Source organism: Lepidochelys kempii, chromosome 6 (assembly GCF_965140265.1).
Source record: "Lepidochelys kempii isolate rLepKem1 chromosome 6, rLepKem1.hap2, whole genome shotgun sequence".
NCBI classification, from domain to species: Eukaryota; Metazoa; Chordata; order Testudines; family Cheloniidae; genus Lepidochelys; species Lepidochelys kempii.
The window spans coordinates 83,000,494-83,022,016 of record NC_133261.1 but is presented as its reverse complement, the minus strand read 5'-3'; the positions used below and the strand labels follow the sequence as shown (position 1 = coordinate 83,022,016).

The 21,523-nt window shown below is 44.3% G+C and overlaps 1 protein-coding gene across 7 annotated transcripts in view; it reads left to right on the top strand.

Annotated features, from left to right (window-relative positions):
- Positions 1–15,169, top strand: part of PRKD1 (protein kinase D1) — a 301,945-nt gene extending 286,776 nt beyond the window's left edge. For 6 of the 7 annotated variants that reach the window (XM_073348910.1, XM_073348911.1, XM_073348909.1 and 3 more), the window contains 2 exons: positions 12,253–12,338; positions 14,671–15,169. In XM_073348910.1, the coding sequence (XP_073205011.1) occupies positions 12,253–12,338; positions 14,671–14,889 (305 nt within the window). In that variant the 3' untranslated portion in view covers positions 14,890–15,169. Of the gene's footprint in view, positions 1–12,252; positions 12,341–14,670 lie in introns of those variants that run through there. The other variant, XR_012159485.1, reaches the window with a different exon arrangement.
- The last annotated feature ends 6,354 nt before the right edge of the window (positions 15,170–21,523 follow it).

Genomic DNA, 21,523 nt, shown 5'->3' with positions numbered 1-21,523 from the left:
GTAAGGATTTGAAGGAGGCAATAAGGTGGCTTTGTGGCTATTTACAGAGGGCTCCTTCCAGGCATTGGAGGGGTAGCATGGTAGAAACCAAGCAAGTGTTTGGAAAAGGGAAAGGAAAAGGGCAATCAAGACTGGCATAATTGGCAAAGTGAAGGCAGGCATCTTCATAGCCCATGAAAGATGAAAGGTAGGTTGAGTATATGCTGAGGAGGTCCTTGAAAGTGAAGGGAAGTAAAGGGAAGTTACACCAACATAACCCCATAGTGTAGATGTAGTCTACACCACAAGAAGGGCGTTTTCTGTCAATAGAGGCAGGAACACCACCTTTCCAAATTAAATTGGATATGTCAGTGGGAGCTTTCTTCCATCGACAAAATTGAGTCCACACTGAGGGTTAGCTATGTCGGTGGATTTTTCACTCCCTGGCAAAAGTTAGGTTGACATAGCTACATTGAAGTGTGGACCAAGCCTGAGGCAAGGTCTGCAGGTAATGGGACCCATTAAGCGCCATAGCTGGCTAACACTTAGTCCTGGTCTACACAAAAAGTCAGTTCGACTCAGCTACATTGCTCAGGTGTGTGAAAAATCCAACCCCCCTAAGTAGTGTACTTAAGCCAAAGTAACCCCTCACATAGACAGTGTTAGGTTGACAAAAGAATTCTTCGGCCAACCTAGCTACTGCCTCTCAGGGAGGTGGATTACCTACACCAAAAGGAGAGCCCTCCCATCTGTGTAAATTCTTATTGGAGTGATAGTCCCTATTGTATTCCACCAAGGGCTGTGTGCCCTTTTGAAAGCTGTACTGTTTGATGGTCTGTACATGTACCTTGTGCCACCTGTGATTTTGCCTGAGGCAATAAAGGGGACAGTGGGCTGCTGGTGTCTCCAGTTCCTTCCTCCTGATGGATGGAGCGAGTCAGAGCTTTTACTCTCCTATTGTCCTTGTGATACACTTTCCAAAATTTTACAAAAATATCCTTAGTACTGTTTGCAGTTTAGATTTATTATTTTGTTCTGGTTTTTTTGTTTGTTTGAAATTTCCTTTCATACTAGATTTAGCACTGGTGATGCTGCTTTGGCAGTGTTTCCACCAAACTTTCCCCCTCTAGTACCTGGACCTGGACACTAGATTATGCCAAAGATGCTGGGGTTCAAAACCTGTGTTTCCTGCCCTCGCCCAATTTCCATCAGCAACGAGCACCATTGCTGTTTGTACTGCTTGGGGGCAGCCCACTTCACATCCAGGTGCAGTATCTGACTGTCCTTTCCTATCTATGCTCAAGAGAACCGGACTCTACACCTCAGGAACCACCTTATGGAGACTGCCATGGGACTGGTCTTGAAGCCTGACCAGGGAACCGCCCCCCGCCCCCGTACATCAACCTGCACAGGCAAAGAGTGCTCCCCCTATTGTGGGACCTCCATCAGGCTCCTCCGATACCAGTGCTAAGGACCCCGTGTTGGGGCCTAGCCACGAACCAAGGAAGCATGTGCATAAGCATGGCAGTGAGTCATCTTCCAAGTCTAAGAAGGATTCAGCGCCATCCATGAGTTCTGGTCACAAAGGAGCTACATGTTCCGAGTCTCATAAGACCAAGAAACGGCCGCACTGGTCACCAGATCCGCCAGCACCAATCACGGATCCTGCGACTCTGCCTGCTCCAGTTCTGCCAGCGTCTCAGGAGCTGTTGGTCTCTAGACAGATGCAGTTCCTGGTACTGGCTCCTCCAGTGGAATGGATACCATTGACCCCTGAGAGCGGACAAAGTCATTTAGGAAATCTCTTCAGCTTTTTGTAGCCATTGTGGAGAGGGTCAAAGGGTAAGCCATTTCCACCCAGAGAATCTCCAAGTGGATTTTAGGGTGCATTACATGCTGCTCCCAGTTATTGGGGCAAGCTCCACCTGAAGGGATTCGGGCCCATTCTATGAGAGTGCAAGCATCAACTATAGCTGCACTCCACAACATGCCCCTTGCAGACATATGCAAGTTCGGTACCCACCTTTCCACACACTGCGCTCGAGTGCATGATTCTGTGATGGGTACTTCATTTGGAGCAGCAATCCTCTGTTCCACAGTCTCCTCGCACCATCCCCCCCACATAGGTACTTCTTGTTACACACCCTTAGTGGAATACAATAGGGACCATCACTCGAAGAAGAAAACGAAGTTGCTTACCTATAACTGGAGGTTATTTGAGATGTGTGGTCCCTATCTGTGTTCCAACATCACCACCCCCTCTATCCCCTCTGCTGCGGATCCAACAGATCTGTGGTAGAGAAGGAATTGGAGACACTGGTGACCCTCTGCCCCCTTTCTCACAGGGAACATGTGCAGACCACCAAACAGTACTACTTTCAAAAGCTCTGGCTCCAAGCACATGGTATATCTGCATAACCCTCAGTGGAATACAGATAGGGACCACACATCTCGAAGAACCTCCAGTTATGGGTAAGTAACTTCATTTTGTGTCACACTGAAGTGCTGCAGGTGTGCCACTGTAGCATTTCAAGTGTGGACAAGCCCTTATACTGCACTTAGTAGAAGGGAATAACCTGCAGCAGGTAGTAATGTGCTGTGCTGTGCTGTGCTGTACTGTACTGTAAGGAAGTTTGGAGAAGCAGCAATGTAATCATCATAGCACTTTCACCTAGCCTGCTATAAGGAAGCCTCTCCTGGCCAGCAGTCCAGTAGTAGAAGACTTACAGCCATTGTTAGTCTTAACCTTCTATTTTTAATCATTTTTGTATAATATTGTAAAAGTAATTTAACCAGGCTTTCTAGAGCTATTAAAATGTTTGCAATCCATAGTGTTTGAGTCTGATGTCTGATTTTTTTAGAAACTGGTTTAAAAAAACAAATCAGTCTCCAAGTGTATCCTCTCTGATGGACTGTGACCTTGTTGTGATGTAGAGGTTTGTGTGGGCTAAAGACCCTCAGAGCTACATCGTGCGGAGCTTTCATACTCCTTGTAGGGTCCCCCTTGGCAAGCAGGTCTGAGGTGAGGCTCCTGACTAACCGCGGTCCGAACTTCACAAAACCCCAACAATGGATTAGGCGCATCTAGAGGACCTTTAGTACTCTGTGGCTGTGAAGGCAAATAAGGGCTGCAGCAGGAAGGAGGCCCCTGGCTGTCTTGGTTCTCCTTGCCCCTGGGTCAGGGTTTCCCTCCTGTCAAGTCTTGTGTGGTCAATGCCTGCGCACCGGTTTCCCCACGTTAAAGGGCTCACACAAAGCCCTGCAGCGACGGACGAGTGGCGGTGAAGACAGGAGCAGTGATCTCTGGGAGTCTTTAGACATAAATTTGCATGCAGGGGGCAGCCGTGTGACAGTCGTCTTTTGCTTGGATGAGACAGAAATGCATTTCGGCAGCAGCAGCTGTGACTGAGCAGGTTTTTTTAGGATCCCCTCTGCGCACTCCAAATAGGAGGGGGACAGAAAAGTTGCCCCAAACAGAGGCTATCTCACACTCTTCCAACTGGATGGCCCCGTCCAGTGGGATCACTGAACTCCGTGGCTGAAACAAGAGATAAGACAATGAATTTCGCCACCTGGAATGTCTGCACCCTTATGGACTCTCTGCACAGTGAATGCCTAGAAAGAACAACTGCCATAATTGCCAGAGAACTGGCAAGACTCAAAATTGACATTGCAACTCTTAGTGAGACCTGCTGAACCGATGAGGGCCAAATGAAAGAATGGAAGTGGCTACAGCTTCTTTTGGAAAGGAAAGCCACTTGAAGAGCAACACATTAATAGGATTGGCTTTGCCATCAAAAATACGATCACCAGTCAGCTTTTGGAGCTTCCCATTGGGCTCAATGATTGTCTCATGACACTTCAGCTCAAACTCAGCAACAACCAATATCATCATAGAATCATAGAATATCAGGGTTGGAAGGGACCTCAGGAGGTCATCTAGTCCAACCCCCTGCTCAAAGCAGGACCAATCCCCAATTAAATCATCCCAGCCAGAGCTTTGTCAAGCCTGACTTTAAAAACTTCTAAGGAAGGAGATTCTACCACTTCCCTAGGTAACGCATTCCAGTGTTTCACCACCCTCCTAGTGAAAAAGTTTTTCCTAATATCCAACCTAAACCTCCCCCACTGCAACTTGAGACCATTACTCCTTGTCCTGTCCTCTTTTACCACTGAGAATAGTCTAGAACCATCCTCTCTGGAACCACCTCTCAGGTAGTTGAAAGCAGCTATCAAATCCCCGCTCATTCTTCTCTTCTGCAGACTAAACAATCCCAGTTCCCTCAGCCTCTCCTCATAAGTCATGTGTTCCAGACCCCTAATCATTTTTGTTGCCCTTCGCTGGACTCTCTCCAATTTATCCACATCCTTCTTGTAGTGTGGGGCCCAAAACTGGACACAGTACTCCAGATGAGGCCTCACCAATGTCGAATAGAGGGGAATGATCACGTCCCTCGATCTGCTGGCAATGTCCCTACTTATACATCCCAAAATGCCATTGGCCTTCTTGGCAACAAGGGCACACTGCTGACTCATATCCAGCTTCTCGTCCACTGTCACCCCTAGGTCCTTTTCCGCAGAACTGCTGCCTAGCCATTCGGTCCCTAGTCTGTAGCTGTGCATTGGGTTCTTCCGTCCTAAGTGCAGGACCCTGCACTTATCCTTATTGAACCTCATCAGATTTCTTTTGGCCCAATCCTCTAATTTGTCTAGGTCCCTTTGTATCCTATCCCTGCCCTCCAGCGTATCTACCACTCCTCCCAGTTTAGTATCATCCACAAACTTGCTGAGGGTGCAATCCACACCATCCTCCAGATCATTTATGAAGATATTGAACAAAACTGGCCCCAGGACCGACCCCTGGGGCACTCCACTTGACACCGGCTGCCAACTAGACATGGAGCCATTGATCGCTACTCGTTGAGCCCGACAATCTAGCCAACTTTCTACCCACCTTATAGTGCATTCATCCAGCCCATACTTCTTTAACTTGCTGACAAGAATACTGTGGGAGACCGTGTCAAAAGCCTTGCTAAAGTCAAGATACAATACATCCACTGCTTTCCCTTCATCCACAGAACCAGTAATCTCATCATAGAAGGCGATTAGATTAGTCAGGCATGACCTTCCCTTGGTGAATCCATGCTGGCTGTTCCTCATCACTTTCCTCTCATGCAAGTGCTTCAGGATTGATTCTTTGAGGACCTGCTCCATGATTTTTCCGGGGACTGAGGTGAGGCTGACTGGCCTGTAGTTCCCAGGATCATCCTCCTTCCCTTTTTTAAAGATTGGCACTACATTAGCCTTTTTCCAGTCATCTGGGACTTTCCCCGTTCACCACGAGTTTTCAAAGATAATGGCCAATGGCTCTGCAATCACAGCCGCCAGTTCCTTTAGCACTCTCTCTTTAGCACTCTCAGATGCAACTCGTCCGGCCTCATGGACTTGTGCACGTCTAGCTTTTCTAAATAGTCCCTAACCACCTCTTTCTCCACAGAGGGCTGGCCATCTACTCCCCATGTTGTGATGCCCAGCACAGCAATCTGGGAGCTGACCTTGTTAGTGAAGACAGAGGCAAAAAAAGCATTGAGTACATTAGCTTGTTCCACATCCTCTGTCACTAGGTTGCCTCCCTCATTCAGTAAGGGGCCCACACTTTCCTTGGCTTTCTTCTTGTTGCCAATATACCTGAAGAAACCCTTCTTGTTACTCTTGACATCTCTTGTTAGCTGCAGCTCCAGGTGCGATTTGGCCCTCCTGATTTCATTCCTACATGCCCGAGCAATATTTTTATACTCTTCCCTAGTCATATGTCCAACCTTCCACTTCTTGTAAGCTTCTTTTTTATGTTTTAGATCCGCTAGGATTTCACTGTTAAGCCAAGCTGGTCGCTGCCATATTTACTATTCTTTCGACTCATCGGGATGGTTTGTCCCTGTAACTTCAACAGGGATTCCTTGAAATACAGCCAGCTCTCCTGGACTCCTTTCCCCTTCATGTTAGTCCCCCAGGGGATCCTACCCATCCGTTCCCTGAGGGAGTCGAAGTCTGCTTTCCTGAAGTCCAGGGTCCGTATCCTGCTGCTTACCTTTCTTCCCTGTGTCAGGATCCTGAACTTAACCAACTCATGGTCACTGCCTCCCAGATTCCCATCCACTTTTGCTTCCCCCACTAATTCTTCCCAGTTTGTGAGCAGCAGGTCAAGAAAACCTCCCCCCAGTTGGCTCCTCTAGCACTTGCACCAGGAAATTGTCCCCTACGCTTTCCAAAAACTTCTTGGATTGTCTATGCACCGCTGTATTGCTCTCCCAGCAGATATCAGGAAAATTAAAGTCACCCATGAGAACCAGGGCATGCAATCTAGTAGCTTCTGCGAGTTGCCGGAAGAAAGCCTCATCCACCTCATCCCCCTGGTCCGGTGGTCTATAGCAGACTCCCACCACTACATCACTCTTGTTGCTCACACTTCTAAACTTAATCCAGAGACACTCAGATTTTTCTGCAGTTTCGTACCGGAGCTCTGAGCAGTCATACTGCTCCCTTACATACAGTGCTACTCCCCCACCTTTTCTGCCCTGCCTGTCCTTCCTGAACAGTTTATAACCATCCATGACAGTACTCCAGTCATGTGAGTTATCCCACCAAGTCTCTGTTATTCCAATTCCTTGACATCACCAGGACCTCCAGTTCTCCCTGCTTGTTTCCAAGGCTTTGTGCATTCGTATATAAGCACTTGAGATAACCTGCTGATCGCCCCTCATTCTCAGTATGAGGCAGGAGCCCTCCCCTCACAGACGTTCCTGCCTGTGCTTCCTCCCGGTATCCCGCTTTCCCACTTACCTCAGGGCTTTGGTCTCCTTCCCCCGGTGAACCTAGTTTAAAGCCCTCCTCACTAGGTTAGCCAGCCTGCTCGCAAAGATGCTCTTCACTCTCTTCGTAAGATGGAGCCTGTCTCTGCCCAGCACTCCTCCTTCATGGAACACCATCCCATGGTCAAAGAATCCAAAGCCTTCTCTCCGACACCACCTGCGTAGCCATTCGTTGACTTCCATGATTCGACGGTCCCTACCCAGGCCTTTTCCTTCCACGGGGAGGATGGACGAGAACACCACTTGCACCTCAAACTCCTTTATCCTTCTTCCCAGAGCCACATAGTCCGCAGTGATCTGCTCAAGGTCATTCTTGGTAGTATCATTGGTGCCCACGTGGAGAAGCAGGAAGGGGTAGCGATCCGATATGCCACAGTCATTGATGCATATGCCCCAACACTTGAGGAGGAAGACAACAGGAAGCAGTTGGATAGTGCTCTTGATGCAGTCCTCACAGCCACACCTAAGGCAGACAAACTCATCCTCCTGGGAGATTTCAGTGCCAGAGCTGGATGGGACTCCAAACTCTGGAGCGGCACAATAGGCAAAAAAGGGGTGGGAAATGTAAACCCCAATGGTATTCTCCTCCTCAGCAAATGTGTGGAGAATGACCTGCTCATCACAAATACTAGAGTAACAAATGTAGGCAGAGTAACAAATTTAAGACCACCTGGAAACAGCCTCACTCCAAACACTGGCACCTCCTTGACTATGTTATAATCAGAACTTGAGATTACACTGATGTCCATATAACATGAGCCATGAGAGGTACAGATCACTGGTGGACAGACCATTGGTTAGTAAGATCAATCCTATACCCGCAGTTCCACCACACCGCAAACACCCCAAGACTAAGCAAAAGCAGTACCACAGCAAAACACTTCCGGACCAAGCCAGCTGCGAGATGTTCCAGCACCATCTGTCTGAGAAACTCTCTAACTTGCCTGATAACATCATTGACACTCAAGAGCACTGGAATGAACTTAAAAATACCGTTGACGGTGCATGTGCTGAAACAATAGGATATTCCACTCATCGGCACCAAGACTGGTTTGACTAAAACAACCAGGAAATCCTAGCATTAATTCAGCAGAAAAGAACTGCATTCTGTAACTGGCAAAATTATTCCTCTAACCAGTGAAAACATGAGGCTTGTCACCTGCTCAAAGACGAAGTCCAAAGGTGGCTACGTGACATCAAAAATAAGTGGTGACAAGAGAAGGCCTCTGAGATCCAGGGTTTCGTAGACCAGGATGACATTAGAAGCTTCTTTCAAGCAACAAAAGCTATAAATGGGCCAAGCTCCTAAGGCCCAACCCCTTTACGTTCCCAGGATGGCTCTACCCTCCTCAAGGACAATGCAGCAATTAAACAATACTGGAAGGAACACTTTGAGAGCCTACTAAATTGCAGATCCACAGTCTCTGAAGACACCAAGTCTGAAGACACCAAGTCTATTTTACAACACTTAGCAAAGGAACACCTTCTTGATCCCCCATTTTTTGAGGAAGTCTGGCATGCCATCACCCAGACAGAAAAAAAAATCACAAGACACCAGGCTCATGCGGCATCCCAGCTGAGGTTTTTAAAGCTGGTGGAACAATGCTCCAGCACAAACTTTAACAACTCCTCAACAAAATCTGGACCTGTGAAGAAATTCCACCTGACTTTAAGAATGCCAACATTGTTACAATATTCAAGAAAGGGGACATATCTTTGTGTGGGAACTACAGAGGTATTGCTCTCCTCTCCATCGCAGGGAAGATCCTTGCCCGGATCCTACTAAACTGCCTTCTCCCCCTTGCCAAGGAACTCCTCCTCAAATCACAGTGTGGCTTCAGGCCATCCCGAGGCACAACTGACATGATCTTCATAGCACGACAGATTCAGGAGAAGTGCAGAGAGCAGCACCAGGAACTATTCATGGCATTCATCGATATAACCAAGGTCTTTGACTCCATTAATTGTGATGCCCTATGGAAGGTGCTATGTAGGTTTGACTGTCCACAGAAATTCATTTCCATCATCAGACTACTCTATGATGGAAAGACTGCCACCATTCCATGCAATGTCTCAGAGACCAAACCATTCATTATTAGCACTGGTGTCAAGCAGGACTGTGTCATTGCTCCAACACTTTTCTCATTTACCTTGCTGTGATCCTGATTCTCCTCCGAGACCACCTTCTTGATGGAATTGGGATTGAGGATTTGGCCATCCATATGATACTCAATCTCCGACATCGCCAAACAAAATCTCAGATCACAAGAATTGGCATCACTGACCTTCAGTATGCAGGTGACTGCGTCATTCTCACACACACCGACCTGTAAAGTACCCTAAATATTTTTGCAGATGCATATCACAGCCTGGGTGTCTCTCTCAACATTGGGAAAAACAAGGTATTCTATCCAGCCCTCACCTGCACAAATACTCTTCGTACTCCACAAATCACCATCAGCGGAGAACCCCTGGAAAATGTGGATCATTTTCCATACCTTGGCAGCCACCTCTCCCAAACAGCCAGCCTTGACACAGAAATTGAATATAGGATCCACTGTGCCAGCACATCCTTTGGAAAACTGCTTAAATGAGTCTTCAATTATAGGGATCTGCAAACAGGCACCAAGATCTTGGTTTACAAAGCAGTTTTCATCCCCACCCTTCTGTGGGTCTGAGACCTGGGTAACCTACAGACAACATCTCAAGCAGCTGGAGTGGTTCCAACAGTACTGCCTCAGGACTCAGGAGGATTCTCAGCTGGGAAGACGAACACACTAACATCAGCATGATTTAGTTGGGGATTGGTTCTGCTTTGAGCAGGGAGTTGGACTAGATGACCTCCTGAGGTCCCTTCCAACCCTGATATTCTATGATTCATTCTCTCTGCAGCCAACATCAGTAGTATAGAAGTTCAGGTCAAGAAACACCAACTCTGCTGGGCTTGCCACTGTATACATATGCCTGGCACTTGCCTCCCAAAGCAAGTACTCTTCTCTCAGTTAAGTCAAGGAAGAAGGGCTCATGGAGGGCAGCGGAAGCGTTTCAAAGACATACTGAAAGTACATCTTAAAAAAGGAGGCATCAACCCAACAAACTGGGAGGACTCAGTGAACAACACAACACAGTGGTACCACACCATCCACGAAGCCACAGCTCACTTTGAGGAGAACAGACATATTCATGAGACAGAGAAGTAACAAAGGATGAAAGAAAGGGCACAACAGTCCAGCCAACAACTGTGTCTCCTCCAAGATTCCACCTGTCACTCCTGTGGGAAAATCTGTAGGGCACGAATTGGGCTCCTCAGCCACTTAAAAATCCACTAATGAACCCCTTTGGCAGACATCATCCTCACATCGAGGGATAGCCAAAGTGTGACTTTGTGAATCTCCAATACTTTAATAATGCAATTCAATCAACACAGATATTAGGTCTGTTTTCAGAATTCTTTCCATTGTTTGAATTGCCCTTTTTAAAAAACTCATACTGAGGTTGAAAAAAATGTATTATCATCTTTGAGAACTCCTAGGTGAGGTCCCATACGACGGCAGAAGGGCAAACATAGCACCTATCTTTAAAAAGGGGAACAAAGAGGACCCAGGAAATTATAGACCATTAAATCAGTTTGTAAGCACCTAGAAAATAATAAGATAATAAGTAATAGCCAACATGGTGCCATGCTTCGAGGTTCAATTCAGACCAGTGGGCAGGGGGGAAGGTGTCACCACTTGCCCTACAACCCTGGGTGCCTTTCAGTGCTTTGCTGCTGTAGCTTTCAGCCTAGGACACTCACAGCCAGCTCACAAGTATTCAGGTCAAACCCTTAGTGTCTGTGTGCTAAACAACTGCTGGTTCAGCAGCTCTGACCCCAGCAGCCTGTCTACAGCCCCACGCTGGCTTTCACCAGGTTTGGTTACAACCAGCAAGGTGACCTCGACACACTCCCAGTACCAAATTTCCACAAAACCATGTGTCCTGAAGTGTCCAGCCCTCTCCTGGACAACTCAGGGAAATAAAAAGGTTTGTTACTTCTTTAAAGAGACAAAAGCACATTGCAGCTTATTAACTGGGGTAAATACATTCTTCCCTTCAAACACATCACTGAGTTGGTTTGCAGTAACAGACAAACAATTAACAATAGGACATAAGTTAAGTGATCCAACTGAAAGGAATAAAGTTAGAAAGGATTACAAGCAAATAAAAGTGAGGACATGAATCCAAGAGTGTAAAACTTAATCTAGCAAGATACAGGCTTTGTTCTATGTGGTTTTGCTCACCAAATCTTCCTTCTTTCAAGTCATGGCTGACTTTCCCGTAGTCAGGGCCTTTCTGAGAAGTACAAGATGGTGTCTTCTTAGGTGAAAAATCTTTTCCTAAGCGCATTTCTCACCTATATTCAGTTCCCAGAGACTTCAACTCCCCAACCCTTGCTTGAAGGACCCACCTTTCTAAGCTTGCAAGCAAGAGCTTTGTTCCTTTGTGTCTGTATAGCGATGGATATCAAAGATGGCTTCTGCCCTTGCTTGTATCTTCCAAAGTTCAATTACCTTGTTTCAAGAGGCAGAGTGACCTCATGCTGTTTTTCCCTTCCTGTGGGCTTCCCCCGCCACCCCGTATGTAAATTGGGCTTCCAGTGTTCAATTCCACCATGCTAAGATGTACATGGAAGATAGGTAAATAGCTATCATGTTCACTCCTTTCTGGCAGAAACCTGTCTCTCGCTTAGTTTGGAGACAGACAGTACAGCCTTATATCAATGAGTATCCAAAATTCCTTATATAGTGTTAATATATATATTTTACAATGCTGTTAATCACTAGTGTATTATAAGTTTTCATAAACACCTCATTTGACAAACATTTATAATACAGTAGTATTGTATACAATCAGTCGATTCAGTTGCTTATTACTAGACATTCAGACCCCCTGTCTCTACAGCCCAGATAAAGTTTCTCTTCCCTACTGGAATCTGTCCCGTCCCCCGCCCCCACCCCCACGTCTGCCCCTTGCCCCATGCTTTTTAGCATTGTTTACTTTATATGTAAATGGATCTTCATTGTCTTTGATAACCAGGCAGGTCATAGAAGTAAATACACAGTAAATTCCTTTGTCTAGGGCAGACCTGATTACCAACTCCTTTTTGATATGCCTGGCTTAAACACATTTTAGTCATCATTCCAGAATAGATCCATAACTCTTAATACACACATCCCACAAGAATATTAATGATCATGAGTTATTAGTTTTCCAATGACATATTACATGACACCTTTTGGATACAGATTATAACCACACTGAATTGGTCAGACCAGCTGAAACTCATTATCCGAGATCTGTGAACCCCTTCCTGCCATACATTTTTATATTTCAGTGTGATATGTTCTGAAATTATTTTTTTCAGCTATTGATCTCATAAATAATTTGCTGCAAGTGAAAATGAGGAAGCGCTACAGTGTGGACAAGACTCTAAGCCATCCATGGTTACAGGTAAAGCTGCACTTCATGCTTTTTCCCCCTTTCTGTATCCATATTTAGATTCTAAACATGAACATATTTTGGTCTTTAAACAGAGTAGAAGCTGTAAACCCTGATAATTTTCCTCGGTTCCAAGCAGACTTTTCCCTGTGCACAGGATATTATTTATTTTTAAGATAGCAAAGTTTCATATTACTAAGACTTCATTACTTTTACAAAATATGCTACTTTACAATACACTTGTGTACTATGAAATGCCATAAAAAACTAAGCTTGTCAAACTAACTGAATAACATACATTTTGTGCTGTAGAATCTTTTTTTTTTTTTTTTTAAATCCTGATCTTAAACCCATTATAGTTGATAGAAAGACATTCACTTCAGTGTCCTTTGGATCAGGTCCTAATTTGCTTATTTACACAGCTAATTAACTGGCAGCAGGTCTCTCATGCATCAGTGTGAATTAGCAAAGTTCTACTGTGTCTTCAAGGAGAATACAGCATTATTATCATTTTTAATGAAAGGAAATTTTGCAAGTGTTAAAGCTGTTCCTAAACTTTATGTCCAACAGTACCAGTTTCTCACACTGAATCTTAGGCTTTACTATCCAGTGGAACTGTCTTCCAGTCAGTTGAGACTTAAGTTGGAAGCAGCCAAAATCTGTTGCAGGGTAAAGTACAGAAAACTAAATGGATGCAGGCAGTGGGTGTGCGTTGGGTCCCCTATCAGAGAGGTTTACCATTCAGGGCCTGATTCCTCAAGGTATAGAAAGTCCTTAATCTTCCACTGAAGTCAACAGGCATTCAGAGAGGTGCCTGCAAAAGAAGTTGAGAATGTTGTTCACCTCACAGGAACAAGCTGTAAGAGTGGGGTGTGAGGGAGCTAATTGTGTTGCTCATGACCCTGAAGTACTGGCATGTATATTAGGAGCTCCTAGATTGTACTGGTATGTAGGCTTTAGTTTCAAAGTTATCATTTGTAGTCATGAGGCAGTGAGAATCCTGGGGTCATAGAAGCATTTGCCCCTAACTATTTGGAGATATGTACTTTTCTCCCTCATTCTGTAAAAGGCTCAGAGATAAGTAGCTTCTTCTACAGCCCCCACGATTGTGATATTTAATCACCTCCCACAGATACAAAGTGTACTGACAGGAATATTTCTGTCTATCTTCTCCTATTGCCAGGGACTAGGTATTTATGAACTATTTTAGCTCCTGTTTGAGTGAGAAACCAAAATAAATCACAACAATGAATGTGGAGGTCTTGGTTTGTAGCAAGCCTTTAAGGCACTGCTATTAATGATTACTGAATCTTTCATATTGTTCAGTTGTTTTACAGGCTATGTAATTTTTCCACACCACATTTTCTTTTTAATTGGTCATGAATTACTCTTTTTGCTCTCTTATGAAAAGATATTCACATTGGTAATAGAGCCTCTTCCACCCTTGTGCATCTCTCTCTCAAATATCAACATCTCCATTAGGAAGCAGCTATAAAACTCAGTTTCTGAATTAAATATTATATTTTGGGATGTTTGCCCCAGCCCACTAGCATTTGTTGCCATTTCTCTCTAGGCTGCAGAGCAGACTGACTACATTTCCTGTTTTAACAAATGTAATAAAATTCCCAGTTTCTGTTAAACTAGGTACTTACTTTGCCCTCCTTACCATATTATTTGATCACCTCCCAATAATTAATGGATTTTTCTCCTTTATACTACCCCTATTGACATAGAGATTCCCATTTTACAGATGGGGAATGGAGGCAGAAGCAGAACCATCCCAAGGGTACGGCTAATCAGAGCAACTGCTCTGGGCCCCACGCTTTGGCTGGCCCCGTGGGCCCATACAATTCACCAGTGCAGTCAGTCCCGGAAGTGACGGATTCATCACTCCTGCCCTGGGCCCCACACCCCCCTAGGGACAGCCCTGGGCACAAGGTAGATTAATTAAATTTCCCCAAGTCACAAGAAATCTGTGGCTGAGTTTGGAATTGAAGCAAGGGCTCAGGTCCAAGTTTAATGCCCTAGACCCCCTTTCTACCTGTAAAATGGACTGTGCAAATAACTTCAAGGCTACTTTGGAATCCTAGGCAAGTGTGTATTTTTACCCGAACAAATTGATGCTTGCGTAGGATTTGAAAAATCAGAGCCTCCTGTCCAAGCTGACCCCTGATCTTGTCACCAATACGTTGAGATTATGAAACTGCCTTGTCTGTCATACATTTGAAGAAAGCAAGGCATTTAGACAGCAAAACTGAATGATACATCTCACACTACTTGGAGAGAGATTACTTATTTTTACAAATACTCAAACTAATACTACCCCTTTTGGTTTTTCATGCAGGACTATCAAACCTGGTTAGATTTAAGGGAGCTTGAATGTAAAATCGGAGAACGCTACATCACCCATGAAAGCGATGACTCACGATGGGAACAGTATGCAGGAGAGCATGATTTGCAGTATCCAGCACATCTTATCAATCCAAGTGCTAATCACAATGAAAATACTGAGCCAGAGGAAGCAGAGATGAAAGCCCTTAGTGAGCGTGTCAGCATCCTTTAAGGTGCATCCCCTATCATCTGTCAAAACACTGTGGAATTAATAAATACATACGGTCAGGTTTAACATTTGCCTTGCAGAACTGCCATTATTTTCTGTCAGATGGGAACAAAGCTGTTATACTGTTATCACTGTTGATGCATCCGAGTTGCCAAGACAAATCAACAGAAGCATTTTTATTTTGTGTGACCAACTGTGTTGTATTAACAAAAGTTCCCAGACACACTAAACTTGTTATTGTGAATAATTCATGTATTAAATGCATTAAAACCTGTCTCCGCTGTGCCTTTGCAAACTAGTGTTTTTCTTACTTGAGCCTCATATTGGTAAGGAGAACCTTTCCATACCAGTCTCTGTTGTGTGTGCACCATTAGTATTGAAGTGTAAGCAAACTCTTGAAGAGTAGATTATTACTGCTGTTCTGTGAACAACTTCTACCATTTGGATAAAGTGTTTATTTGCTATGGAAAAAATATATTAAGATAAAGATACAAAAAAAGCATGAATATAACAAATTTCATATACTGTACAGTTTCAAGTCAGATGCACCATCTGTGTATGTGTATTTATATAGACACAAGCACACACACACATGCGGTGCAACCTGCTCTAAAGCCTGAATGCCTTAGTAATGTAAACTGCAGTACACGTCAGTTGTATTTCCCCTTTTCTTAAAGCATTCTGCTCTAACATGTACATTCAGAAGCTGAAAAACACGTTGCCTTTGTGTATGTTTTCAATAAAAAGTCTTGTTGAAATGGATCTGTTTGATGGTGATTCTTTTTAAGTTATCCTGAGTTGCTTTTCCTGGCTTGGTTGGGACTAGAGCATCTTTCAGATTATTCTTTCAGCCTGTGGAAGTGAGTGATATGGAACCACTGAAGGAGCCCTTCCATAAGGGAGCAGGAATGTGCCATCTGCAGAGCAAGGATGAGTTGTATAGTTAAAAATTACTTTCCCCTTAAGACCTGGCTATCTCTATGAACACTTGGATGATTTAATATACTGAGTGCAGTCTGATTTGGAACCTGATTTTTGCACCAGTTAAGTTAGTGGGAGCTTTGACTTCAGTGAGCACAGGAATGGGGTCTTTCTCAGCATCAGTAGATTGAGGAAGAAACACTCTTAGTTACATGGAGATGTTTGTTTTCCTTTTAAGTTTGACTCCTTCGATTAGTGCTCACCGCGTAGTTAACATATGTGAGCTTCAGGATTCATATCCTCTCCCCTATGGCTGTTGGAAATTATCCAGAAAAGTAATACGGCCGCACTTCCTTTCAATTCAGTTGCCTTATAGGCCACTGTTAAGGTTGCTAGGCATCCAGTTTTCAACCAGAACTCCCAGTCAAAAAGGGACCCTGGCAGCTCCAGTCAGCACTGCTGACCGGGCCATTAAAATTCCCATGGGCGTTGCAGCAAGGGCCTGGGACTAAGGAAGGCTCCCTGCCTTCCCTAGCTCTGCAGGGCTCCCAGAAGCTGATGCCAGGTCTCTGCAGCCCCTAGGCACTGGGGTGGCCAGGGAAGCTCTGCACACTGCCCTCACCCCAAGTACCGGCTCTCCAGCTCCCATTGGCCAGGAACTGCAACCAATGGGAGTTGCGGAGAGCGGGTGCCTGTGGGTGCGAAGGCAGTGCACAGAGCCGCCCGCCACCCATGCGCCTAGAAGCTGCAGGGACCTGGCGGCCACTTCCTCAGAGCCCCAATAAGCACTGCTGGAACCCCACCCCCTCCTGTATCCCAAACCCCTCATCCCCGGCCCCACCCTCAGTGGGAGCCCGCCCCCTAACCCACTGCCCCAGCCTGGAGCCCCCTCCTTCACCCCAAACCCCTCATTCCCAGCCACACTCCAGATCCTGCACCCCCAGCCCAGAAACCATACCTCCTCCTGTACCCCAAACCCCTGCCCCAGCCCAGTGAAAGTGAGTGAGGGTGGGGAAAAGTGAACGAAGGAGGGAGGGAGCAAAGGGGGGATGCATCAGAAGGGGCAGGACATGGGCGGGGCCTCTTAGAAGAGGCAGGAGAGGGGTGTTCAGTTTTGTGTGATTAGAAAGTTGGCATCCCTAGCCACAATGGGCAGTGGTATTGCCAGGGAAAGGCCACTAGGAGACAGAGCCAATGTGGAGAAATAGGGTCTCTACTCAAACAAGCAATCTCCACAAGGGATTCTTTGCAAAGTTGTCCATGCCAAGAGCTCCATCCATAGCTTTTTACGTAGGGTGATTGGACCAGATAACAGAAATCTTCAACAAAGCACAAAGCAAAAAGAAACACTTTCTCCCACAGACATTATTTGCTCCTTATTAACTTTAACTTTACTTGTTTTGATCTCAAACTCTTCAATGAACGGATGACAATCCAAGCACCTTTTATTATAATGCTCTTCAGAATAATCATTAAATAATTTTAAAACATAAGGAACTTAGAAACTCTTAAGCTACACAAATGTTATTTAAAAAAGTAGGTTTTGTTCAGTATATTTTGTGTAATTATTTAATTTCATTTGTCCTGTTAGGTAGTCGCAGTAAAAGTGCAAAGTTTATCTGTATCTCTTGTTTATTGATGGAAGTTAAAAATGAATATTAAAATCACAATATTTAGTACAATGTTTGGATTTTCAGACATTGGAATATTTCATGTGTGTGGCCCACATTGGACATTTGTAACCTGTTGGCTGGGTGAGGGGAAAAATGGGGTCAGAGTATTGTCAAAAGGAGCAAATTATTTTCAGTTCTCTTTGTGATATAAAAGAAAATTTATGAAAATTGACTTTAAAACCCCAAAAACCTCTACTGCCCACAAAAGGAAAACCGATCCCCCTAAAACTCAAAGTAGCCTCCCAATTTCATCTATCCCCCTCAAGAAAACTTTCAGTAAATAAAATGGCTTTGCCTGAAAGTCAAGAAATTTGGACTCTATTGTGCCAGATGTGTTGACTTTCAGAACACGTTACACAGTCTGTCTATTCATTCAGGATTTTCCTGCAGGGGTGGTTTTTCTGTATGTCACAAGAGTTGCTAGTGGCGCTATTGAAATTTGATATTTCTCTTTTCTATGCAATATTACATTTGTGTAAGTGCACTTAGAGAGGCATAATATAATCAAATTAAAGCCACACCCATATAGATTGCTTGCAGCTGGGCATAGTGTGGCTGAGACAGGCCCAGATGTGAACACCCACCCCAGGAGCTGAGGTTCCAATCTTCTGAGACTGGTGTGCATTCTCCTCCTTCTCTTTTCCTTGTTTCCTTCCATATAACAACTAGCATCTCTGGCCTTGTAGCTTTTCTCTACAACCTGGAGAGGAGAAAGGTGGAGAGCTCCAGTTTGTCAGCAGCTCCCTGCCTCCTGGACCCAGCGGCACCACAGACCCCTTCCCCTAGTTCCCCTTCACATATACCTACTTGCTTCCCCTTCCCACATCTCCCGACAGAAGAACAAGTGAAAAGAAACCTAGAGGCAGGCTCCCTCAGGGAAAGGTTAGCAGTTTGCAAGCCATAATCATTCCAACTATGGGCCATTCATTTTAATCAACTGGGAAAATTTCTGGTTTGGCCAGCTTGCATGAGATCTGGTGTGTTTCTCTTAAAGCCTCAGCTCCAGGAATCAGGTTATTTGGTGAGAATCGTCTCAGCTTTCATTTTTAAAACACCCATAAGTTTCTAGCCCCCATACTTGAAATTTAAAAATGTGACTCCCTATAACATTCAAGCCAGTGGGGTAATAAAAAGAACCCCGCACTTACTAGTTTAAGTTTCATGATTTTTAAGCCAATCTCATTTTTGAAGAAATTGACTTGTGATTTTGAATGTTTAGGGCTTGCAATCCTGTTGTAGGGAGGAGTTGCCACTAGAATTGAAGGAATGTGACAATGCTACCAAACATATTGCACATCTGATGGGCCACACCCAAACCTCAGCAGAAATGGGGTAGCTGCTGCATGGCTTAATATGCACTCTGGTAGACAGGGGGAATCTTTGCAGACCACTTTCCTTAAGTGTGGGTGGAGAAGGAAGGAGCAAAGTAAAAGGAGTTCGCTAACTGCTGCCAGGAGAAGGCCAAAATTAGATTAAAATAAGCACACTGAATGTTAAAGTTTTAGTGAGGTTATTGAAGAAAAAGGATGGTCAAGAGAATAAAACAGGAGCGATGAGGTTATTTTATTCCTGTTATAAAAATCACTTTTAAGGACATTTTTTAGCCATACAGATGGAGTGAAACCACTATAGTGCTTCAGTGTAGACACTACAGCCAGGGGAAGGGTTCTCCCATCACTATAGGCACTCCAACTCCCTGATAGGCAGTAGCTAGGTCAATGGAAGAAATTCTTCCATCAACCCACCACTGTCTACACCAGGGATTAGGTTGGCTAACTCAGGGCAGGTCTACACTATGGAGCTAAGTTGACCTAAGTTACGCAACTCCAGCTACGTTATACAGGTAACTGGAGTTGACGTACCTTAGGTCGACTTATTGCAGTGTCTACACAGGGCTGGGTTGACGGGAGAAACTCTCCCATTGACTTACCTTGTGCTTCTTGTTCCAGTGGAGTACTGGAGTCGACAGGTTCACTAGACCCACTAAATTGACCCCCAGTGAACTGATTACCGTGCGTCGATCCCCCAGTAAATGGAGACAAGCCCTCAGTTTTTAAGGAGTTTGAATTTTTCACACCCTAAGAGACATAGCTACGCTGAGGTAACATTTCAGTGTAGACCAGCCCTAAGACATTTTTATCCACTCCACGTTGTTTCATGCACAAAACTCTTGCAATCTAACCTATGTGGGTGGATCCCTGCAGATCTCCATTGACTTCAAGGGGACTGCATGCATCATATTGCAAGAGTGGTGCCAAAAGTAGTATTTTGAATGGTATGTTTGATTCTGAAAGTTATTTACAGATACAGCTGCCATTTACTCCAGTTGGAGTTCCACAATACTTACAGGAACAGCTCAACTATTCTGAAATAAAATAGAAATGCTCAGGTTCTCTCTTTTAGTCACCAAATCACCAGATAATCCACTAAATTAAATCTTGTGTCTGTATATCTGAAACTTCAACTATGAAGTACTATCCTGGAGTTTGTCCTGTGACCATTTATGGAAGAAATCCCTATTTGTAAACCTCCCCCACTCCCATGAAAAGCTATAGTTGAGAGGAAACATAAATAAGGGTTCTATCACACCAAATGACAAACAGTTTGCAAGACAATCTTTGTGACAAATTTAATTTAAACCAGTCTAAAAGACTGTGGGTCTGAAACATTTTGTATCTTGGGCTATTGTTCCTCATTCATTTCCACGGCAAACCTCATCTCAGCTGTAAACTTTAATCTTCAAGTGAAGAACTTTATGAAAGACCATGTCGCTGTCTTCATCCTGCAAATCATATGAGCTGAGTATAGACATGTAGGGCTGGAAGGGACTTTAAGGTCATCTAGTCCAGCCATCTATACTGAAGTAAGACTAAATGTGCCTAGGCCATCCCTGATAAGTGTTTCTTTAACCTGTTCTCACAGGCTCCCTTGGAAGTCTATTCGAGATCTTAATTACTCTTACAGAAATCAGGAAAAACTTTTGAACTAACCTAAATCACCTTTGTTGCAGATTAAGCCCATTGCTTTTTGTCCTACCTTTAGTGGACATGGAGAACAATTGCTCACAGTCCTCTTTACATCAGCCCTTAACATACTTGACAACATATGATATATCCCTCCTCAGTCTTCTGTTCTCAGAACTAAACATGCCCTATTTTTTTAACCTTTCCTCATAGGTAATACTTTTCTAAACCTTTTACCATTTTTGCTTCTCTCCTCTGGATTCTTTTCAGTTTATCCACATCTTTCTTAAAATATGGTGTCCAAAACTGGACACAGTACTCCATTTGAGACCTTACCCATTCTGAGTACAGCAGGACAGTTACCTCCCCTGTCTTACATACAATGTTCCTGTTAATATACACCAACATATTAGCCTTTTTGACAGCTGCATCACAATTTTGTGATCCACTATATCCCCAGATCCTTGTCAGCAATACTAGTGCCTAGCCAGTTATTCCTTATTTTATATTTGTACATTTGATTTTTTCCCCCTATGTATTTTTTTCTTGCCCTTTGTGTATTGTAGGGACCTGTAGCAACTTTTTAAGTAGATGCCTGGTGTCTACTAACACTTCCCATGGTGGAGTTATCTTCTCACGAGAACTGTTGTCCCTCAGCATATCTTTCTGGGGACTGGCCCTTTAATTTTTGCCAGACAAATAAAAAGACTATTTTGATGACCAATGTTGCCACTTGCTGCAGCATCTTTCCCATCTGCTGAGTATCCTCACCTCCTCTAGTTTTTACAAGGAAAGACTATGTTCTCCTATCTTCCTTTTTATCTCTGTTCTCTCCCCAACCTGTCTGGAATGTGTGCTGTGAAGTAGTTGAAGAGCAGCAGCGATTGGCAGGTGGATAAAGCTATAAATCTGGGTTGGATTAAAAAGACTGATTTTTTAAGAGAAGTTGAACCTAAATTTTTCTGTGGTAAATAGGTTTCATAAAATGAATTATGAAGTGGGAATTCTTTTGAGAAGTTGTTCCTGTTCATTATGGAAAAGAGATTTCTGCCTAGCAATGCTGGCAACTTATATAACCGA